The 18,558-nt window shown below is 40.7% G+C and overlaps 2 protein-coding genes across 2 annotated transcripts; one reads left to right on the forward strand and one right to left on the reverse strand.

The window, feature by feature from the left end:
• Positions 1-4,304: 4,304 nt before the first annotated feature.
• Positions 4,305-8,169, reverse strand: C11H16orf89 (chromosome 11 C16orf89 homolog). Its single transcript, XM_075718922.1, is given in 5 exon segments — positions 4,305-4,429; positions 4,885-4,974; positions 4,977-5,004; positions 7,969-8,123; positions 8,166-8,169. Coding segments are annotated over 5 exon segments (402 nt in total).
• A 175-nt stretch (positions 8,170-8,344) lies between these two features.
• Positions 8,345-18,151, forward strand: ALG1 (ALG1 chitobiosyldiphosphodolichol beta-mannosyltransferase). The gene is made up of 13 exons (XM_075718726.1): positions 8,345-8,561; positions 8,727-8,804; positions 9,388-9,491; positions 9,993-10,141; positions 10,739-10,828; positions 11,499-11,609; positions 12,553-12,671; positions 13,452-13,490; positions 14,075-14,134; positions 14,871-14,981; positions 15,977-16,091; positions 16,848-16,923; positions 17,267-18,151. The coding sequence occupies exons 1-13, from the start codon at positions 8,345-8,347 to the stop codon at positions 17,399-17,401; spliced, it is 1,404 nt and encodes a 467-aa protein (XP_075574841.1). The 3' UTR covers positions 17,402-18,151.
• The last annotated feature ends 407 nt before the right edge of the window (positions 18,152-18,558 follow it).

The raw sequence follows: 18,558 nt of genomic DNA on the forward strand, positions 1-18,558 counted from the left end.
GCTAGGCTACCTGCAGTTGCATTTCAGGCTACTTAGAATTGCTTCCAAATTGAGCTGCTTCTGTGCCCAACTCCTTTCATCTCCACTATAGCAGGTGTTGTACTTTAGAAATTGAGCAAAGAGAACAAACACAAGAAGCAAATTACCTTGCTGTTAAAAAGGGCAATAATTTATCATATGATGATATAGCACAGCTTCAGTAGTCTGAACCCTTTGAAGTCATGTTGGTTTTATGACCACTGTTAGTCCATACCCCCACAGTGCAGGTGTGGTTAGTGCAAATAAATACTTATTACTGAGATATCCCATGTGAATTTTTTCAGTGCAAATGAAAAAAATATAATGCAATTTTTAAAAGGTTTGTACTACATATATTATGTGACAATAAAAGTAGCCAAGGTAACGGCAGGTTTTTGCGGGGTTAGCTTGAGACAGTTGAGTTGGTGACTTCTGGGATTAGTGAAGTTCCACTAGTGTCCTGGTTTTGGCTGGGATAGAGTTAATTTTCTTCCTAGTAGCTGATATAGTGCTGTGTTTTGGATTTAGCATGAGAAGAATGTTGATAACACACTGATGTTTTTAGTTGTTGCTAAGTACTGCTTATGCTAGTCAAGGACTTTTCAGCTTCCCATGCTCTGCCAGGTGCACAAGAAACTGGGAGGGGGCACAGCCAGAATAGTTGATCCAAACTGACCAAAGGGCTACTCCATACCATATGACGTCATGCTCAGCATGTAAGCTGCGGGGAGCTGGCAGGGGGACAGCGATTGCTGCTTTGGAACTGGCTGGGTATCGGTTGGCAGGTGGTGAGCAATTGCATTGTGCATCACTTGCTTTGCATATTATTATTACTATTATTATTATATTGTTGTTATTATTATTATTACTATTTTACTTTATTTTATTTCAATTAGTAAACTGTTCTTATTCAACCCGGGAGTTTTCTCACTCTTACTCTTCTGATTCCCCCATCCCACCGGGCCAGGGGGAGTGAGCAAGCGGCTGCATGGTGCTTAGTTGCTGGCTGAGGTTAAACCACGACAACTAGTCAGAAGGATTTAGGCTTCTGTGTCTCTGCTTATTGCACTTGCAGCAATCTGTCAAGCTGAGGAAGACTTGAGATGGATCCTAAGTGCCTACATGAGCATGTAGTGTATATCTGTCAGGGAGAAGAAGTTTGGTGATGTTCACAGGAACAGACATGACTCAAAAGCTGTGTAGCCCTTTGATTTTTTTAAGCGCTCTGAGGTGTAACCCAATGAATAACATAGTGGCTAACTGGTTATTCTGTACACCCTGAGATATTAACAGGCATGACAAAGGAATTAAAACCAAAAGTGACTTGAAACAAAAATCTGCTAACTTAGCACTGCTCCTGAGAGCAAATATTGCTGGGATGCATAAAAAGTGGCCGTTTAAGCCAAACAGTCTTAGGAAGCTGGTGCTGGGTCTAGATTTTTGACTCATTGAGCTTAAGTAGACCATTTCCAGAATATACTGCAAACAGCATTTCCAAATTTTCTGAAATGTCACAAGAAGAAAAGAGGGAAAAAGCCTTTTGAAAAACATAATTGTTATTCAATAAATATGAAAAATTTTACAAGCAGAAATAAGTTCTGTCACAAAATGCATTTCTCATAAATGCATTCATCTCTATTCCTATTTTCAGAACTTCAGGTATAAATGATGACTACAGCATATTCATCTTTTTCCAACTAAGTGCTCTGAAGACTAGATAGGCTAAAAGAACATTTATTACGACTCTACCTTTATAAACTCAAGTCACTGTATCTATAAAGCTAATACACTTGTAAGTAATTTTAAATAGTTTGATAACCTGCCAGAAAATACAGATATATGGAGTTCGTGGTGTTATGCCTGATAGTCTACAGGAATCAGTCAGTCACTCATTCCATCACAGGACATGATATTTGCACTCTATTCGAGGAAGTAAATATGAAAAGCAGTTTGCATTTCACATTAAAGTGATACGCAGCAAGTGGCTGTCAGGTGAGCTAGGTGAGAATGAAATGAGAGATTCCCAAAAGAACAGATCTCCTTCAGGTTGGTATGGATGTATGACTGCCCATGCCAGGGGTGTATGTGTAAAAGTAGGCTAGGGTTGTGGGACAGCGGGGCTTTTCTTGAAGAGACCTTGACTGCTTTCCCAGTTAGAAAAAGATGCATTCTGAACACGATCTTTGAGCAAATATTCCAGGCTTTATTATCTTGTTGAACCAGTCTGTCCACACTGGTAATTAGTTATATGCTTTAAGAGGGAACAATGGTTTCATTGTTACCACATACTTGGTGGTAGGCAATATGGAGAATTACAATGGAAATATAATATCTAACACCTGTTTTTGTCATAGGGATAAAAGAAACATAACCAGAATACCAGCATACCATTCAGACTGGGTGGCAGGGTCTGCAGGTTCTGTATGTCTTTATTCCTATTTGTAGTGAAGAAATACTATTTATTCTCTGCATTGTGTGACACATCTTATTTGATTCCTGGTCAGTACATCTAACCTAGTTTGAAACTCTTGAACAAGGCTCTAACTTAATGAATTTTCACCGTGGGATTCGGTTACGTCCACAGGGCCTTGGCAAGATAATGTGGCAAATGTTTCTGTCTGGAGGCTTCTATTTGCTCTCGACATCTGTATTTCCACCACAAAACAGGGATCAGCAAACTGAAAATAGCTGAAAATTGTTTATTACATACATGTATTGGAGCCCAGTGGAATGCAGATGTTGAAGGTATTTAGTACCTGTTAGAATCAGAACTTGAGACAGCAAATTGAGAGATACCACAGAAATATTCAGGATATTAATTCAGATCCAGTGAAGTTGAAGATCCCTTTAGAATTCAGCAGAATTTGAGCTCGAGAAAAATGTATGCATTCAATGTATGGTAATGGGGCTGCACTGAAATCATCCCTGACTCTCTGGGATGCTCTAAAACTTACTAGGAAAATACACATTGTGGACGACTGTCCAGTATTGCTATAATTAAAAACTAGCTCCCAAGGTGGAGCTCCTCTTTGCATTGCAAGACAAGATTGTGATTTAAAAGGTCTAATCCTATCTCACTATGGAGTGAGGACTAGTATTGCTCAAGGCCCTCTCTGTGCAAGTGGCATTCCTCATTGACAGTCTGCAACTGTCAACTGTCCTCATTATTAAACAAGGTTACATGGCTTGCATAGGTGATGATCTGTACTTATTTTAAAACCATATGCATTTGGAAGGCTACAGCAGAGTTTAGTCAGGGAGATCAAATGGTCAAATTGAGCTGCAGGTTAGAACTTCAGCTGCGCTTTATAGCCATCTCTGCCCCGTGATTTGTGTGTGACCCTGGGCTCAGCATTTGAGCTCGGATAAAATACCCAGCTGTTGAGATAAGTGTAATCCTATTTTTTTACCTAGCAGGGATATTGTCAGTCTTTACTATGATAGCCACTGAAGAAAAAAACCTATCCTTTATATAATGAAAAACATTTTATTTCATGATATGAATTTGTATCACAGTATGAATAGCTTCAGTTGATATCCATATGTGCAGGACTTCTGTAGTTCCAGAGATCAGAAACAGGAACAGACAAATAGATTAGTACTGGAGTTTCCACATGAGATGAAAATGTAAGAATTTTAAGATTTCTGAATTTCCTAGTGCTGGGCATCCTGGAGTATAACTCAGATAGGGAGTCATTTGACTCATTTTATGGATGATAACGACCATTAGCTCTCTGACTACTTTAAACAGGCTGCATTAGATAACATGTAGCATTTGTTCAAGTGTTCTATTTACAAATGCTGTATCCATCATGTCTTTCAGGAGTACCTTTTTTTTTTAACTATATTGATACATGATAAAATGATAATATGGCTAAGCTGGTGAATGTGAAATTTAACCAACTTTGTTTACAAGTCACCTGCAAATGGACTTGGTGTTTCCCAGTGCTAGTTTGTCAGGGTCCTGAGTGCAGCAGCAGGCACTAATTGCCCTGACCAGACTCACCTGGGGCCTCCGTATCCACACCCTCTGCCCGTGGGCCTAGAAGCCTCATTTAAGCTCAGGCCTGGCCTTCGCTCCTTCCCTGAGCTATGTTGTAGAAAGATTTTGGACATAAACAACATTAATGATTATTCCTCTTCCAGTGGAGATATGGGGGCACCCCTTGAATTGGAGATTTCAATAAGACTTGACAGAAATGCTATAAAACAGCCCTTTGATTTGCAGTCTGTATCTTATATGTTTAGACAAAGTATCACAACACCCCACTCCTGTGGATTAAGACTTACTCACTAGGTTCCTCAAAGCATCTTTCCTTAGGCTTCTACCAAGTGAGACTCTTCTCCAGCCATCATGTGAGTTTGTAGAAGTCTGAAAAACCAGACATGCCAAGCAACGTAACCAGGGGGAACAAAATGGGACAGAAGAACACAGGTTTTTTTGTCATTACTGCTTTATATGCTTGATCTCCAGAAAAAAAAAAAAAAAAAGATGCTCATAAAGCTTAACCAAAATCATACCACATTAATCCTAGCAATCTATTTTAACAACAGATTTAGGCAAATAAATTCCAGGTTTGGAAATGACAGCCCTTACAGTATAGCTAATGTATGTAATGATCATAAACTTTACTTTATACACCTTGCTTAAGTTGGGCTAAAGATTCAGGTTGTAAAATTTGAGATAAATTATCTGGTGCTAGTGTTTCAAATGTTGGATAATTTGTTACTTTAACAGAGCAAACATGTCTTATCTTTTGTTAGATGACTCATTGCTGCTAAAGAAAAAGCTTTGCTTTTATTATTTCACAATAACATTTACCACATTGTTGGTTAACTGAGAACAGATAACATACTGTTTCCCACTGAAGAGGTCTTGAGAAGAAAACTTGAATCCATCACTTTCAATCTCCAAGTTTATTTTCATTATGCTAGCACAGAAAATACTCTTGTAATACTCAGGAACAGGTGATCGGAGCATCTTCTCTAGATACAGAAAAGATCTGAGTATTGCTCAGCATTTTATTAGACTTTTTCTTTTCCTCTGATCTGGAGTAGGGAAGAGAGGATCTGAGAGCTGTGAATTGCAATTGAAAATCTTACATTGGATTCAAATATTCTGCAATACGTCAATCTAATAGCATTATTTTTTAGCAGGATGCATCTTCATGGACCATAGGCTCCCCAGAAATATAATCATAGAATCGTTTAGGCTGGAAAAGACCTTCAATATCATCCAGTCCAACAATTAACCTAACACTACCAAGTCCACCACTAAACTAATTAAGGGTAGAGTAATAATTAATTACATATTTCCTGGCTTGGTGGCTGGATTATTTTTTAATGAAAGTAAAAAGTAGGAATCATTAAGGTTGGAAAGGATCTCTAAGATCATCAGTTCCACCATCAACCCAACACCATCATGCCCACTAAACCATGTCCTCAAGTGCCACGTCTACACATTTTTTTGAACACCTCCAGGGGTGGTGACTCTACCACCTCTCTGGGCAGCCTGTTCCAATGCTTGACCACCCTTTCCGTGGAGAAATTTTTTCCTAATATCCCATCTAAACCTCCCTGACACAGCTTGAGGCCATTTCCTCTCGTCCTATTGCTAACTACTTGGGAGAAGAGACCAACACCCACATCGCTACAACCTCCTTTCAGGTAGTTGTAGAGAGTGATAAGGTCTCCCCTCAGCCTCCTCTTCTCCAGGCTAAACAACCCCAGTTCCCTCAGCCGCTCCTCATAAGACCTGTGCTCCAGACCCTTCACCAGCTTTGTTGCCCTTCTCTGAACACACTCCAGCACCTCAATGTCCTTCTTGTACTGAGGGGCCCAAAACTGGACACAGTATTCCAGGTGCAGCCTCACCAGTGCCGAGTACAGGGGGACAATCCTGATACAAGCCAGGATGCTGTTGGCCTTCTTGGCCACCTGGGCACGCTGCTGGCTCATGTTCAGCCAGCTGTCAGCGAACACCTCCAGGTCCTTTTCAGCCAGGCAGCTTTCCAGCCACTCTTCCTCAAGCCTGTAGCATTGCATGGGGTTGTTGTGGCTGCAGTGCAGGACCCAGCACTTAGCCCTGTTGAACCTCATACAGTTGGTCTCGGCCCATTGATCCAGCCTGTCCAGATCCCTCTGCAGGCCCATCGATCCAGCCTGTCCAGATCCCTCTGCAGGCCCATCCTACCCTCGAGCAGATCGACACTCCCACCCAATTTGGTGTCATCTGCAAACTTACTGAGGGTGCACTCAATCCCCTCATCTAGATCACTGATAAAGATATGAAACAAGACTGGCCCCAAAACTGAGCCCTGGGGAACACCCAATGTGTCCTTCTAAACAAGCCTGGAGGGAATGGAAAAGAACACCAATATATGGTATACCTACACAGCAAGCAGGGACCCTCATCATCAATCTGTTTCAAGTCTAACAATATATGAAATAATATTTTCAAGCAGCTTGTTTGGCTCTCAACACATAGAGTTGTCCCAATAAACACATATGTTGCCTGGTGCTTAAGAACTAATTAGGTGCAAGTATTATACCATTGGTTACTGGGTAATGTGTCACATGAATAATGTGCATGTTACTCTTTGCAACTGGAATGTCTTTTCTATAGATTTTTGGGATGAAGTACACAGATAAAATATTGGTGTTAGTCAGGAGGGAAAGGAGTGGCCCTAAAACTAAGTTAAGAAGTTGGGGAAAACATGACCAATAAAATTACAAATACATTCCTAGCTATCATAGGTGTATCACTGTAGTTCAGGGTATTTGCAAGTGGAATCAAGGAACCACAGGCTCTTTGCTCTTTCTAAACTTAGCTTAGAAATGGTGTTCAGAGAAACCCATCTTATGCCAGAGGGTAGGTTCATTTCCCCTTGCTGTGGCCCTTTTTCACAGCCTCTCCTTCCTCAAATTCTGAAAGCAAATCAAAGAAGAAAGCCTGTAACTAACAGTGTAGTAGAGGGAGTTCTCAGGTCCTCCCTGATTTCTTAGATTGTCTGTCTATACCCAAAGGTACTCTTGCATGCATGTGCATGCAGCTATTTTGAAGAAACATCCATTTAGCTATTTTTTTTGAGGCTAAGCTATCTTGCTGACATACCACAGAATAAGGCACTTTATTTCTGCTCAAAATGACAGAAGAAAAAAAGAGTCCCTTTAAAGTTAATGGTAGTGCCCCAGAATGATAGGATGACATTTGCAAATAACCTATATGCCAGAAAAAATAATTTTTGTCTCTCAACAGATATTGGCCAAGTGTATGACTGCAACTTCACTGCCAGCCACCAGACAGCTTGGAGGGACCAAACAGGGAAGCTATGGAAGGGACCACGGATTTAGTTCCAGTGACTTGAAAACAAGCACTAGGCAAGCCTGAAGCTGATCTTGCCTCTCTGTGGCTTTCACAGCTAAATATCCCTGCTATGCAGATCTGCCCTCAGTGCATTTCTCCAGGCTGCCCCCAAAAAATCAGCAGTAGATTCTTAACTCCAAGGAGCCCTTCTTGCCTAAGCACACTCAGGACGGATACCAGATGTTGCCCTCACTCTAAGTAGACTGTTCTTTTTTCATTAACTTTAGCATCCTTGTTTCATAGAATAGAATAGAATATTTCAGTTGGAAGGGACCTACAGTGATCATCTAGTCCAACTGCCTGACCAATTCAGGGCTGACCAAAAGTTAAAGCATGTTGTTAAGGGCATTGTCCAAATGCCTCTTAAACTCTGACAGGCTTGGGGCATCGACCACCTCTCCAGGAAGCCTGCTCCAGTGCTTGACAATGCTCTTGGTAAAGAAATGCTTCCTAATGTCCAGTCTAAACCTCCCCCGGTGCAGCTTTGAACCATAGGCCATAGCATAAAGGCAGAACACTGCAATGCAAATACCTTGAGCTTGAACAAGAACTGTTCTTCACCACCCCCACAGGTCCTAGTTATTTTTATCTTTGCAATATTTGGGGTCATTCTGCACTGGAGAATATGTCACTTTTTCAATTAGAAAAGACAACTCCTTCACCAAGCTTTCAACTCGGGCACGCTGAGCAAGTAATTCACGTTCTGAAGGCCGCTCTTCCAGGGCTCCTGTCAAGTACCCTGCAGAAAGAAAGAAAATTCATTTCGCACGCTACCATAAACTCATTTTAAAATACAGCGTTTTGGAGCCTCCCCCAGCGGCCGCTGTTCACCACCACCCCCGTCCTTTACAATGAGATTTCCCCCGGCGCCCGCCGCTGCTCTGCCGCCGCAGAACCGCCGAGCTCGGGCGACGCCGCCAGGAGGCGCCTTCCCGCCCGTTCCGCCGCCGGCGCCACAAGATGGCGGCGGGCGGCGCGGCGCTGTCGCTGGCGGCGGGCGCGGTGGTGCTGGCGCTGGCGGCGCTGCTGTGGCGGCGGCGGCGGGCGGCGGCAGCGGGCGGCGCGGGGCGGGTGTGCGTGGCGGTGCTGGGCGACCTGGGCCGCAGCCCGCGGATGCAGTACCACGCGCTCTCGCTGGCCCGGCACGGACGCGGCGTCGCGCTGCTGGGCTACCTCCGTGAGTGAGGGAGGGAGGGCAGCTCCGTCGCCCCCACCGGCGTCGGCGCCCGCGGGGCCCGGTTTGAGCTACGCTGAGGCGGCGGCTGGGCTGGACGCGGGGTCGGGCCGGAGCGGGGCGGTGTGCGGGGGCCGCTTCTCTGACGGGCACTCTCCCATCTGGCAGAGAGCAGGCCGCACGGCGACGTGCTGCGGAGCGGGAACATACGGCTGGTGCCCGTGGCGGACCTGCGGGGGCTGCGAGGTGGGTGCGGCACGGCTCCGGGTCCCGGCCCCGCCGGCCGTCCTCGGCCCGGGGCGTCGGGGGAGCGAGTCGCCGGGGCCCGGAGCGTGGCTGTGTTCGGGGGCCGGGAGGAGCAGAGCGAAAACGGGAACGGGATTTACGTGGAAAAATAAACAGCCCGAAGGGGGTTGGGGCCTCGCTGCCGCGGGGCGATGGGGCCGGCCCAGGGGCGTGTGCTGGCTCAGCCCAGCCGCACGCAGAGGCTGCGCAGCCTTGGTGCCTCCCTACCTGCTTTAAGCACTTGCCGCTGTGGTATTGGAGCACGTTAATGCAGTTCTGATGCAGGCTGAAACAGGGACATTTTTTAATTCTTATTTTTTTTTAACCTTGTGTGTATGTTTATCCCTACCTACCCCGATTTCTTTCTATACAAAACACAGAATGGGAATTTGTGGGAATTGCGAGATGTTTGTTTGAAAAACAAGTTTCCATTTTTATAGTGTACTGTTATTTTAAACCTTTCTGCAGAGGTGGCTGGTTCCGTATGAGGTGCATGTTTCTGGAGAGCTGTAATATTCTTACCAGGTTTTCTCATGTGTTACAGTTGGTCCGAAGCTTTTCCAGTATGCCATAAAAGTTATTGTGCAGGCAATACAATTACTCTACACAATGCTGAAGATAGATCAGCCATCCTATATTCTTCTTCAGGTATGTTTTCTGTTGGGACTAATTTTAATAAAATAAATAGTACTACATTGCAGGGCATTTTTAGCAGTCTCAGACTTTGTTCTAATTATTTAAGAGCTAAAACTGGCCTAATCAAAGGTGTAAACCTGTATCAAACTATTTTTTTGGCTCTAAACTTTGATATTTCTGTTAACAACTCAGTTTGTTCTTCCTGTTAATTGTTGAGCTTTCAAACTTCATTGACGTGGATAGTAGTAAAGAATAAATCTTAACAGAAATGTTTGTATGTTTATTGGAGGGGAATTTTGATCCTGATCTGATGGTAAAATTTGAAGTGCCTCCCAATCTTCAGAGGAGAAACTGGCAGTTCTGTAGTTGGTGAATATAAAATTGTCTCTGTTCATTAAGATCCTTTAAAGCAATGTAATTTCAGTAATTTGATTTTATTTTTTGGTGGTCGCTTAGTGTTTGTCACTTGACTAAAGTCTTACGCTATTTTTACTTATTTTGTTTATTAAACAGAATCCTCCAGGCTTACCTAGTATAGCTGTTGCCTGGGTAGCATGTCTTTTCTGGAGAAGCAAACTGATAATTGATTGGCACAACTATGGATATACTATAATGAGTCTGAGTCATGGAAGAAATCACCCACTAGTACAAATTGCACGATGGTTGGTACAGTAATTTCTTCTCCTCTTTATAAAAAAATTACGTACCTTTGCAGAATTCAGAAGAATGAAGACCATTGGGGAGAATATCAAAGGACTGTTTCCGTGAAGGATTTCTGGATTTTGCTGTGTTGAGCTGCTTTGTATTTCTGTAAAAGGCCTTCGTTAAACACGTAGGGAGGCAACTGTTGAAGTAGGGAGGTTGCTTTTATGTGCATATGCAAACTTTGATCTTGTTACTAGAATTTCTTTATATGTATTGGGTTTTTCTCTAATACTGCTTTACACTCCAGCTCATCCTTAAAGGTCTGTTTCTTGCTGAATCTAATTGGTTACATGTAGGCTTTAAAGGCTTTCAAGTGTGGTGTTCTTAGGCCTTAGAGGGTAAGGGAGTCATGCTGTATCTCTTCTCATAAACTGATACTGCTTCAGTATAAGGAGTCAATCAATAACTGATAATTAAGTTTCAGATACTGGAGGCAGTTGGGTTTCTTTTGGTTTTGTTTGGCTTTTAATTAGCATTGGCACTGGTGGGCAGTAACTATTTGGCTATTGCAATTGCCTGTCTGTGGTTTCTAACTAAGATTTAATTTTTGTCAGGTATGAAAAGCTTTTTGGGCGTTTGTCTGACTATAACTTGTGTGTCACTAATGCAATGAAAGAAGATCTATGGGTGAATTGCAACATAAAGTAAGTCGCATACCTCTAACAAATCGGTGTGCGCGTATGCAAAGTAAAATGAAATAACATAGCCCTGATGATTCCAGATTCATAGGAATCTTATAAAAGCAACTTTCCTGAGCCCTTTCATTACCACTGAAACGCATTCGTTCAGTTTTGTAATGAGCTAGTGGAGTGTGGGCATTCAAGAATCTTCATAACCCTTCATAATTAACACCCCATTGACTAGAAGGTACCAGTCCAGGTGTTACGGAAGTTTGCTATCAAGCTGTCTATAGAATTGGAATGAGGCAGACGTCACTGCATTTATTAACAACTAGTGTGCCCTGCAAATTTTTCTTTTGCAATCAGAGGGCTTTAAGACCAAAGTTGCTAAGGGATGATCATCAAGTAAGTTTAAAAATCAGGACAATGATGGCTGCAGTTTTTACGGTTGCATTACACCCCTTGAATATGCACACAAGAAAGGGGTCCTTTGTTATGGGATTAATATGTCCATCTTGGTGTATTCCAGTAAGCTTCAGGAATACAGAAAGTTGTAAGCATCAAAAAAGTCATTATTTTGCTGTGTTAATTCACTTAATTACTTTCTCCAATACATTGCTGTAGCCTGTTGCTGTACCATATGCATTTCGTTACATCTGTGCTTTATTTAACTTGGAAATTTATTCCATTACAGGGCAGTTACGCTGTATGATAAGCCAGCTCCTTATTTTAAGGAAACGCCATTAGAACTTCAACATCATTTGTACGTGAAACTTGCCAAAGACTATAAGCCTTTTAAACCACGGTATGTGTAAGTAAAGCATGCAGTTACAGTCCTTACCCAAATGACATAAAGTTATTGCACTTAGTTACCAGAAATAGTTTTGCATGGGGTCACAAGTTACTGAACATCAGGCAAGAGTGGTCTCTGTGCGCTCTTACCAGCAGCAGATGCTGTGCAAGTTAGCTTAATTGTCACTAGGAGGGGCCAGAATAAGTGAAATCATTGAACTGTGGTAACACAATGCTTGGTGTGTGAAATAATAGAAGTGTTTTATTTTTAAAGAATGTGTCATAAGTACTGAGGGAATCTGTAATAGAATACCTCTAGGGTGAAACTCAGCAGTTGTTGTCTAGTTCCCACTGAACTAGATGACAGTGATTAGATGCTTCATTTATAGCATCCCTTCTTTTCATATACTGTGGAGAGCTCTCAAGGTCTTGGTCTGTGTTAAACATTTCTCTTTGGCTATGTGTGGGATGTCTCCTGTAGTAGATTTAACAAGGGTGTTACTTTACCAAACTAATGCTTGAAAAAGAAGTGAAAGCCATAGTGTATAGCAGTTCCTTTTTGGAAGTGCCCACCATAGAATGTATAGGTTCTGGGTTTAATTGTATAAATGTACTGTTGGCCTCCATGTTCTACTGTATGTTTGAGACGGAGCTGGAAAGAGAGGCTGACTATTTTCTCCACTTGTTAAGGAAAACACTTGTTGATGAAATCATGCCTGTAGCAGTAGTGTCACTAGGCTCTTGGTAGCAATAGGAAAGATGAAAAATGATCAGGTCTCTCTTATGATCAGGTATCTCTTGCAGCTCAGTACTGTAATGACTGTGTTTCCAGAGAAGTTGAGCAGCACATCTGAAACAAAGTGTTTGGAAATCCACGCTGGTTAAGCATAGTATTTCCTTCTGTGTTTATTGGCTGTGTTTGTGTAGTCCATACTCAGAAAATTCTGTTTCCGTAGTACAGAGTCTGTCAGTTGGAATGCAGAGATGTCTGCCTTTACAGAAATGGATGAAAATGGACATGTGATAAAAACTAGAGGACGGCCAGCTCTTCTAATCAGCAGCACAAGCTGGACAGGTTCGGAAACAAATAGCTTTTTTTTAATACTTAACCACTGCTGAACAAAAGTTGGCTGTTTATACTTCCCCGCACTTGACATGTTACAGAGGCATGTTTACATCATCAGTGGCAAAGTTACTTTTCCTTCATTTTGCTGGAAGAATTTGAAGACAACTTGTATATATACCTCAGTGGCTAAAAATGATTTTAAAACGAAGTTATATTTTAGTTATGGAGCTACAGTCTAGCAGCTTGGCTTCAAGAATGATTAAAAGAGATTTTCTACTTCTGTTTTTAACTTTCATTCTGGACATACTATATTGCATGGTGGCGTAAAATGGATTAATAAACTAAAATATTTACTCCTTTGATAATGCGTACTACATATTTTTCCTCACTTTTTTTTTCCTCTGCATGAAAAAGGGAGCAGAGACTAGAAACAAATCCATTGCTGGCAACCATGGGCAGAATTGTCTGAATTAACAGGGCAATTTCTATGCTTACTTCTCTAGCTTTAGAAACTAGAAATTTTTAACATGATAGCTTTGGAGATGGCCAGTATTTGTGGCTTATTTGTCTGCCATATTGACAGTAAGGGGAGCAAATAAGCATTGTATATGGTTATAGACTTTTATTTATGAAAACAGTTACAGCAGATTTTTAATAGGAAAAGCATGTTCAGTACTTAAATCATTTAGGTGAAGGTGAGGAAAGTCTTGATTGTTGTTACTTAAAGACAATAATTCATTATAAATTATAGAAATCTGAATGTCACTAACAGTGCCCCCTCTCTTTCAGAGGATGAAGACTTTTCAGTCCTTTTAAAAGCTTTAGAAGGTAGGTATGAAGGAATTAATCTCACCTATTCAAAGGAGAATGTTTTTTTTCTGGACTGTTACTAAGGGCTTCTCTAAAGAACAATGCCTCCATATTCAAGTGAAAATGCAGGTGCATTTGATTAATTAGCAGTGGCTTAAGAGTAGTAGTTGAAAAACAGAAGTGCAACATCTGGATTCAATTAGAGTAGTTGTCAGGGAGAATTATATTTCTAACTAGCTTCTAAATTGCAATTTTAATTTCTAAGCTATTACATATACTCTCCATAGGCATCTGATAGTAGGAAAAAAGGGAATATGTATTGTCTTATTTTGTAGACTTTGCAGTTGCAGTTTCTAAATTAGTATATTGAAACAGACGATATGGTGTAGTAGAACAAATGCTTTATGAATAGTGCATTTTAAACAGACCATAATTTATTTCTACAGAAGTTTGACAATTTTAATATTGCTAAATTTACTCCTATTTTACTAGGTATATGCTTGTAAAGAAATTACTTGAAGTAGGAAGCTAATCAATTAATACACCATGACCATTCTTAAACCAGGCATTGTCAACTCTAAACAGTTTTTTATCTTCTCCAGATTATGAGCAGTATATCAATGAGGGAGTCAAGCTTCCATCTTTAGTATGTGTGATAACAGGTAATAGCTTATTTGTGTTACAGTTCTTTCAGTGCTAATACAAAATACATTTTCAATTGTGTTCTGTGCTGACTCTTCTGTTGATGGTGAAGAGAGGAGAGGGGCTGTTGTCTTTGTCTGGTTATAAGAGTAGTGATCTACAGTTGGACTGTTACAGCCATGTAGTCATGGCACATCTTTAAAGAGGAGAAACTCTCAGCCTGCCTATCTAGTACAGCTATGTTCAAAAGAATTTAAGCTCAACATTGAGATGATGCTGCAAAAGAAACTTAAAATCTGATGTTTGGAGTGTTAAGCACAAAGGTTCTTATTCAGTGCTGGAAAATGGAACCTTCTCATCAAACAAGATTTTGCCAAAAAGTTGTGCAGACAGAATGAATGCTGTTTGGTTAACTTTCTCATTAAGGGAAAACTAAAATTCAGTGTGATTTTGAAGGGCCAGTTGTGCTGATGAAATTTATTGTTAATTATCTTACGGCTGTAGACAAAATGCAGGTCAAGACTGGGGGATATTGATGGAAGGCTCTTATAAATATTGAGTAAATAAGAACTCTAGGTTCACGTTGCTTTCAAGGGGATTTAGTCTTTTACGTGTCTTGGGGACTGTGAGTGGTATCTTTTTTGATGTACCCGATACAACAGGAGTTTGACAGCTGTACAGTGAGATGCACAGACCGTGCTATTTTCAGTCATCTTGATGAAAAGCCTATCATATATTTTTTTCTGTTCAAAACAGGCAAAGGACCTCTGAAAGACTATTACAACAGACTGATAAATAAACTGCACTTTAAACATATCCAGATCTGTACACCGTGGCTTGAAGCTGAGGATTACCCTCTTTTGCTTGGTAAATAGTGGATTATGAAATAGGCTTGAGAATGCTAAATTGTTTTTCATACAATTTGCAGAGAGCTGATAGAGATTTTGCTTGGAAGCTGGTAGAATATAGTAAGCAAATGAAGTTGCTGGTTAGTGATGGTGTACACGTACACTGTTTGTGGTTTTGCTAAATGGCTAAATTTCTCCAACTAGAGTTTTTCACTGTTATCCCAAGAAGTAGGCATGGTACCTGCGTTGCTATTTTAGCCTGTTCTTTGTACTCTTCATTTCTTCTAACTACGCTGAGATACAGTGTGCCTGTGCATATTCCAGTTTACTTTCAGGGTCACTTCAGTAAATGAAATCATAAAGTTTTTGGCTGAGCAACCAAAAGTAGCTGAAATCCTAAATTAACATGTCCTTGGAATAGTATTCCCTCAGCATGTTCATTGTATTAGCGTAAAGTGTGAGTAAGCTTAATAAAGTAGTAAAATACATATTTGACTTGATCTGTGTTCTGCACGGTTAGAGCCTGCCAGTTTATATGGCTGTAAAACACCGTATTTATTTGGTACTTCTTAACTAATGAATATAATGTCTGTAAAATCATGCTGTAATTTATTTTGAAATCACTTGAACTGGAAGAGGTCGCTAGTGAGCCACGCAGCATATCCTGTCTGGATTGTGATGGAGTTCTCCTATGCACTTGTCCATTTTTAGCAGATTTAAGAGGCAGAAAGGCTGTTTTAAGATATGTGAAATTTTAAAATTCCTTTTAATTTAATATGCACTCACCTGGTATGTTTCTAAAGCCTGACTAATTTTAGTAACAAAATATATTGCACTTTCTTTTTTTCCCCCTGCTCTGAGTGCTTGAAATCAAGTCAGTCTGGATGGTGTTGAAGGTTGCTCATGTTTAGCTTGCATCACCCAAAGTAGTACATAAATAGAATGGTTTACAGTAGGTCTAGAAGAGCTGCTTTCAGAGAATTCAGCCTCCTGTCTGTTCTGTTTGATTTTCAGGCTCAGCAGATCTGGGGGTGTGTCTCCATAAATCATCTAGTGGCTTGGATTTACCCATGAAGGTGGTAGATATGTTTGGCTGTTGTTTACCTGTGTGTGCAATATATTTTGAATGGTAAGAGGTTGCTTATTCTGTTACAGTTTAAGTGGATCATATAAAACAGTATTTTTACAAAGCAAGAGTTCAGCAGCTTCTGCATGTATCAAATGAGAATCCAGTAACTTTTTTTTTAAATTCATTAAGATAAATTAGAAATCAAGGTTGATTTATTTAAGGTCAGTTAAATTAACACCAGTTTCTGCAAAGTTGGGAGCATTTAATGCAACCAATTGCCTTAAAAACCTACCCTGTAATCCTTTGTTCCCATATACTTCGTGTAAAAATACCTTCCTTCTGCATAGATGTGTCTGTGTTTTGTGAAGGGGTGAGTGTATGCATGGTCAGCCTTAAAATTTACAGTCCTTTGGGGAACAGTAGGTTTTATAAATAAAGATACATTATTTGTGAAGGTCTCATGAACTGGATCATGGACAGATTTTCCTTGTAGGTTAATTTTGAAGTAGATTATTGCCCTGATTTTTAATGTATGTCCCAATGAATGGCACAAAGACAGAGAGGGGGGCCCTTTTGTACTGTAATGGTAGATTTATAGTCTGACATAGAAGGGAGAAACAATCTTTAAACTTAAACCTTTAAAGCAGTCTTCATTCCATTTTGTCAGGTATGAAGCTCATATCTGGACATCCAGGATCATAATGTTACAGATACCTTAGCACAGTCTCTTCAGATGTCACTATGCAACTTTTTGAATGTATATGTCCCACTCACTGCTTTTTGTCTCACATTTTCTTCTATGACTTTTGTTCACAGTTTACATGAACTTGTGAAACACAATGAAAATGGTCTGATATTCAGGGACTCAAATGAACTTGCAGAACAACTAAAGGTAAAGGCTTGACTGACTTTTATTTTTTTTCTTTCCCACTAGCTGTAACTGCACAGGTGCTACCACGTGAGCCACCTTTTCATATCTATCATCTGTGTATTTTCCATTCTCAGAAGATACTGCTTTGTGTGGTGAATGTTATTGGCCTCACTTCTATTTGAGTATGAATCTGAAGCTGACAAGAACTTTTAAAATGTTGTCATCGTTCACTGTTTATAGGGCCAGACCAAAGAGTGCTCTCTTACTGCAGCATTGTAGTTGAGGGTTAACACTGGGGAGGCTAGAATGAGCCTAAAATGTAATATGACGGTATTTTTCTGTGTTTTTCCTTTTTAACTTACAGATGCTTTTCTTGGGATTTCCTACACTGGAAGGCAAACTTCATAACTTCAGAAAAAACCTTCGTGCGTCCAAGCAGCTGCGCTGGGATGAGAGTTGGGACCAGACTGTTCTTCCTTTGCTTGGGCAGAATGAATGACTTTGTGGGGGAGGAGGGTGTCAAAAAAGCTAATCCATTCCTGGAGCTGCATACGTTTGATAAACAGTGAATAAACACTTTGTATTGTCAATAGTTGCAGTTTTTAACTACTTCATCTTGGAACAAGTGTTTGGACACACCTCTTCCTTTACAATCTGAGCTTCTCATGTGACTAAGAATAGTGCTGAAGGTGCAGCCAAGGCTATTTGCTGTGTGCTGACAGTGTAAGTCTTGAGGGAAGACATGGGCCCTGTGCTGAAGAGCTTGAGCCTTGCCATCTGGACTGCCTTTCCTCCCTGAGCACTTGGGATGAATCTTCAGAAAGTGGGAGGGAGGTTTATTTACTCTAGGAAGTCATATGTGCAAATCTGTTACCTGTGCTGCTTACAGGTCACTTTTTGGTGAAGATACTTCAATGCATATATAAACTATTACCAGTTATACCTATTGTACAGTAAGCAGTTTAGTAGGTGATTTGGGTGTGTTTTCTTGCAAATGGGAGATGCCTTTTATTTGAATTGTTTTATTTGAACTGACGATACAGTTGTGGTTTTATTTTTTCAACCAGTTAATATTCTTGGCTAGTCTTCCCTAGATAAGCGCTGAATATCCTCTTGTATGATTCTGTTGAGACAGAACCATTTTGTTTCAAAGTTTTCCTTTTTACAGTGTGTGCAGGAATGCGAGAGCACAGCCACTGGTATGTGACAGCTTTATAGAATCATAGAATCGTTTAGGTGGGAAAAGACCTTTAAGATCATCCAGTCCAACCATTAACCTACACTACCAAGTCCACACTAAACCAATCAAGGGTAGACTAGACTAAACCATGTCCCGAAGTGCCACATCTACCTGTTTTTTGAACACTTCCAGGGATGGGGACTCCACCACCTCTCTGGGCAGCCTGTTCCAATGCTTTATTGAACACTTAGAGGAAAACAGACATCTCAGTGAGTGTTGTCCTTGTACACTGAAGTGAATGTGCCCATTTACCTTGAGAAAGACCATAAAATATACCCCTTTTTGAACAGATGAACAGAAAAGGAAAAAAGAAAACTAAAACATATTATTAAAGTATGTATAAATTAATAAAGGGCACTTCACTTTCTGAGTGCTCACTCGGGGTATACCCTTCATCTTTTTATTGTTAATATCAA

This window comes from Pelecanus crispus, chromosome 11, assembly GCF_030463565.1.
Source record: "Pelecanus crispus isolate bPelCri1 chromosome 11, bPelCri1.pri, whole genome shotgun sequence".
Lineage (NCBI taxonomy): Eukaryota > Metazoa > Chordata > Aves > Pelecaniformes > Pelecanidae > Pelecanus > Pelecanus crispus.

Coding starts and splice junctions, on each gene's coding strand:
- ALG1 (XM_075718726.1), top strand. CDS start 8,345: ATGGCGGCGGGCGGCGCGGCGCTGTCGCTGGCGGCGGGCGCGGTGGTG. Junction 14,982..15,976: donor GGATTACCCTCTTTTGCTTG/GTAAATAGTGGA, acceptor TTTGATTTTCAG/GCTCAGCAGATCTGGGGGTG. Junction 16,092..16,847: donor TGTGCAATATATTTTGAATG/GTAAGAGGTTGC, acceptor TTTTGTTCACAG/TTTACATGAACTTGTGAAAC.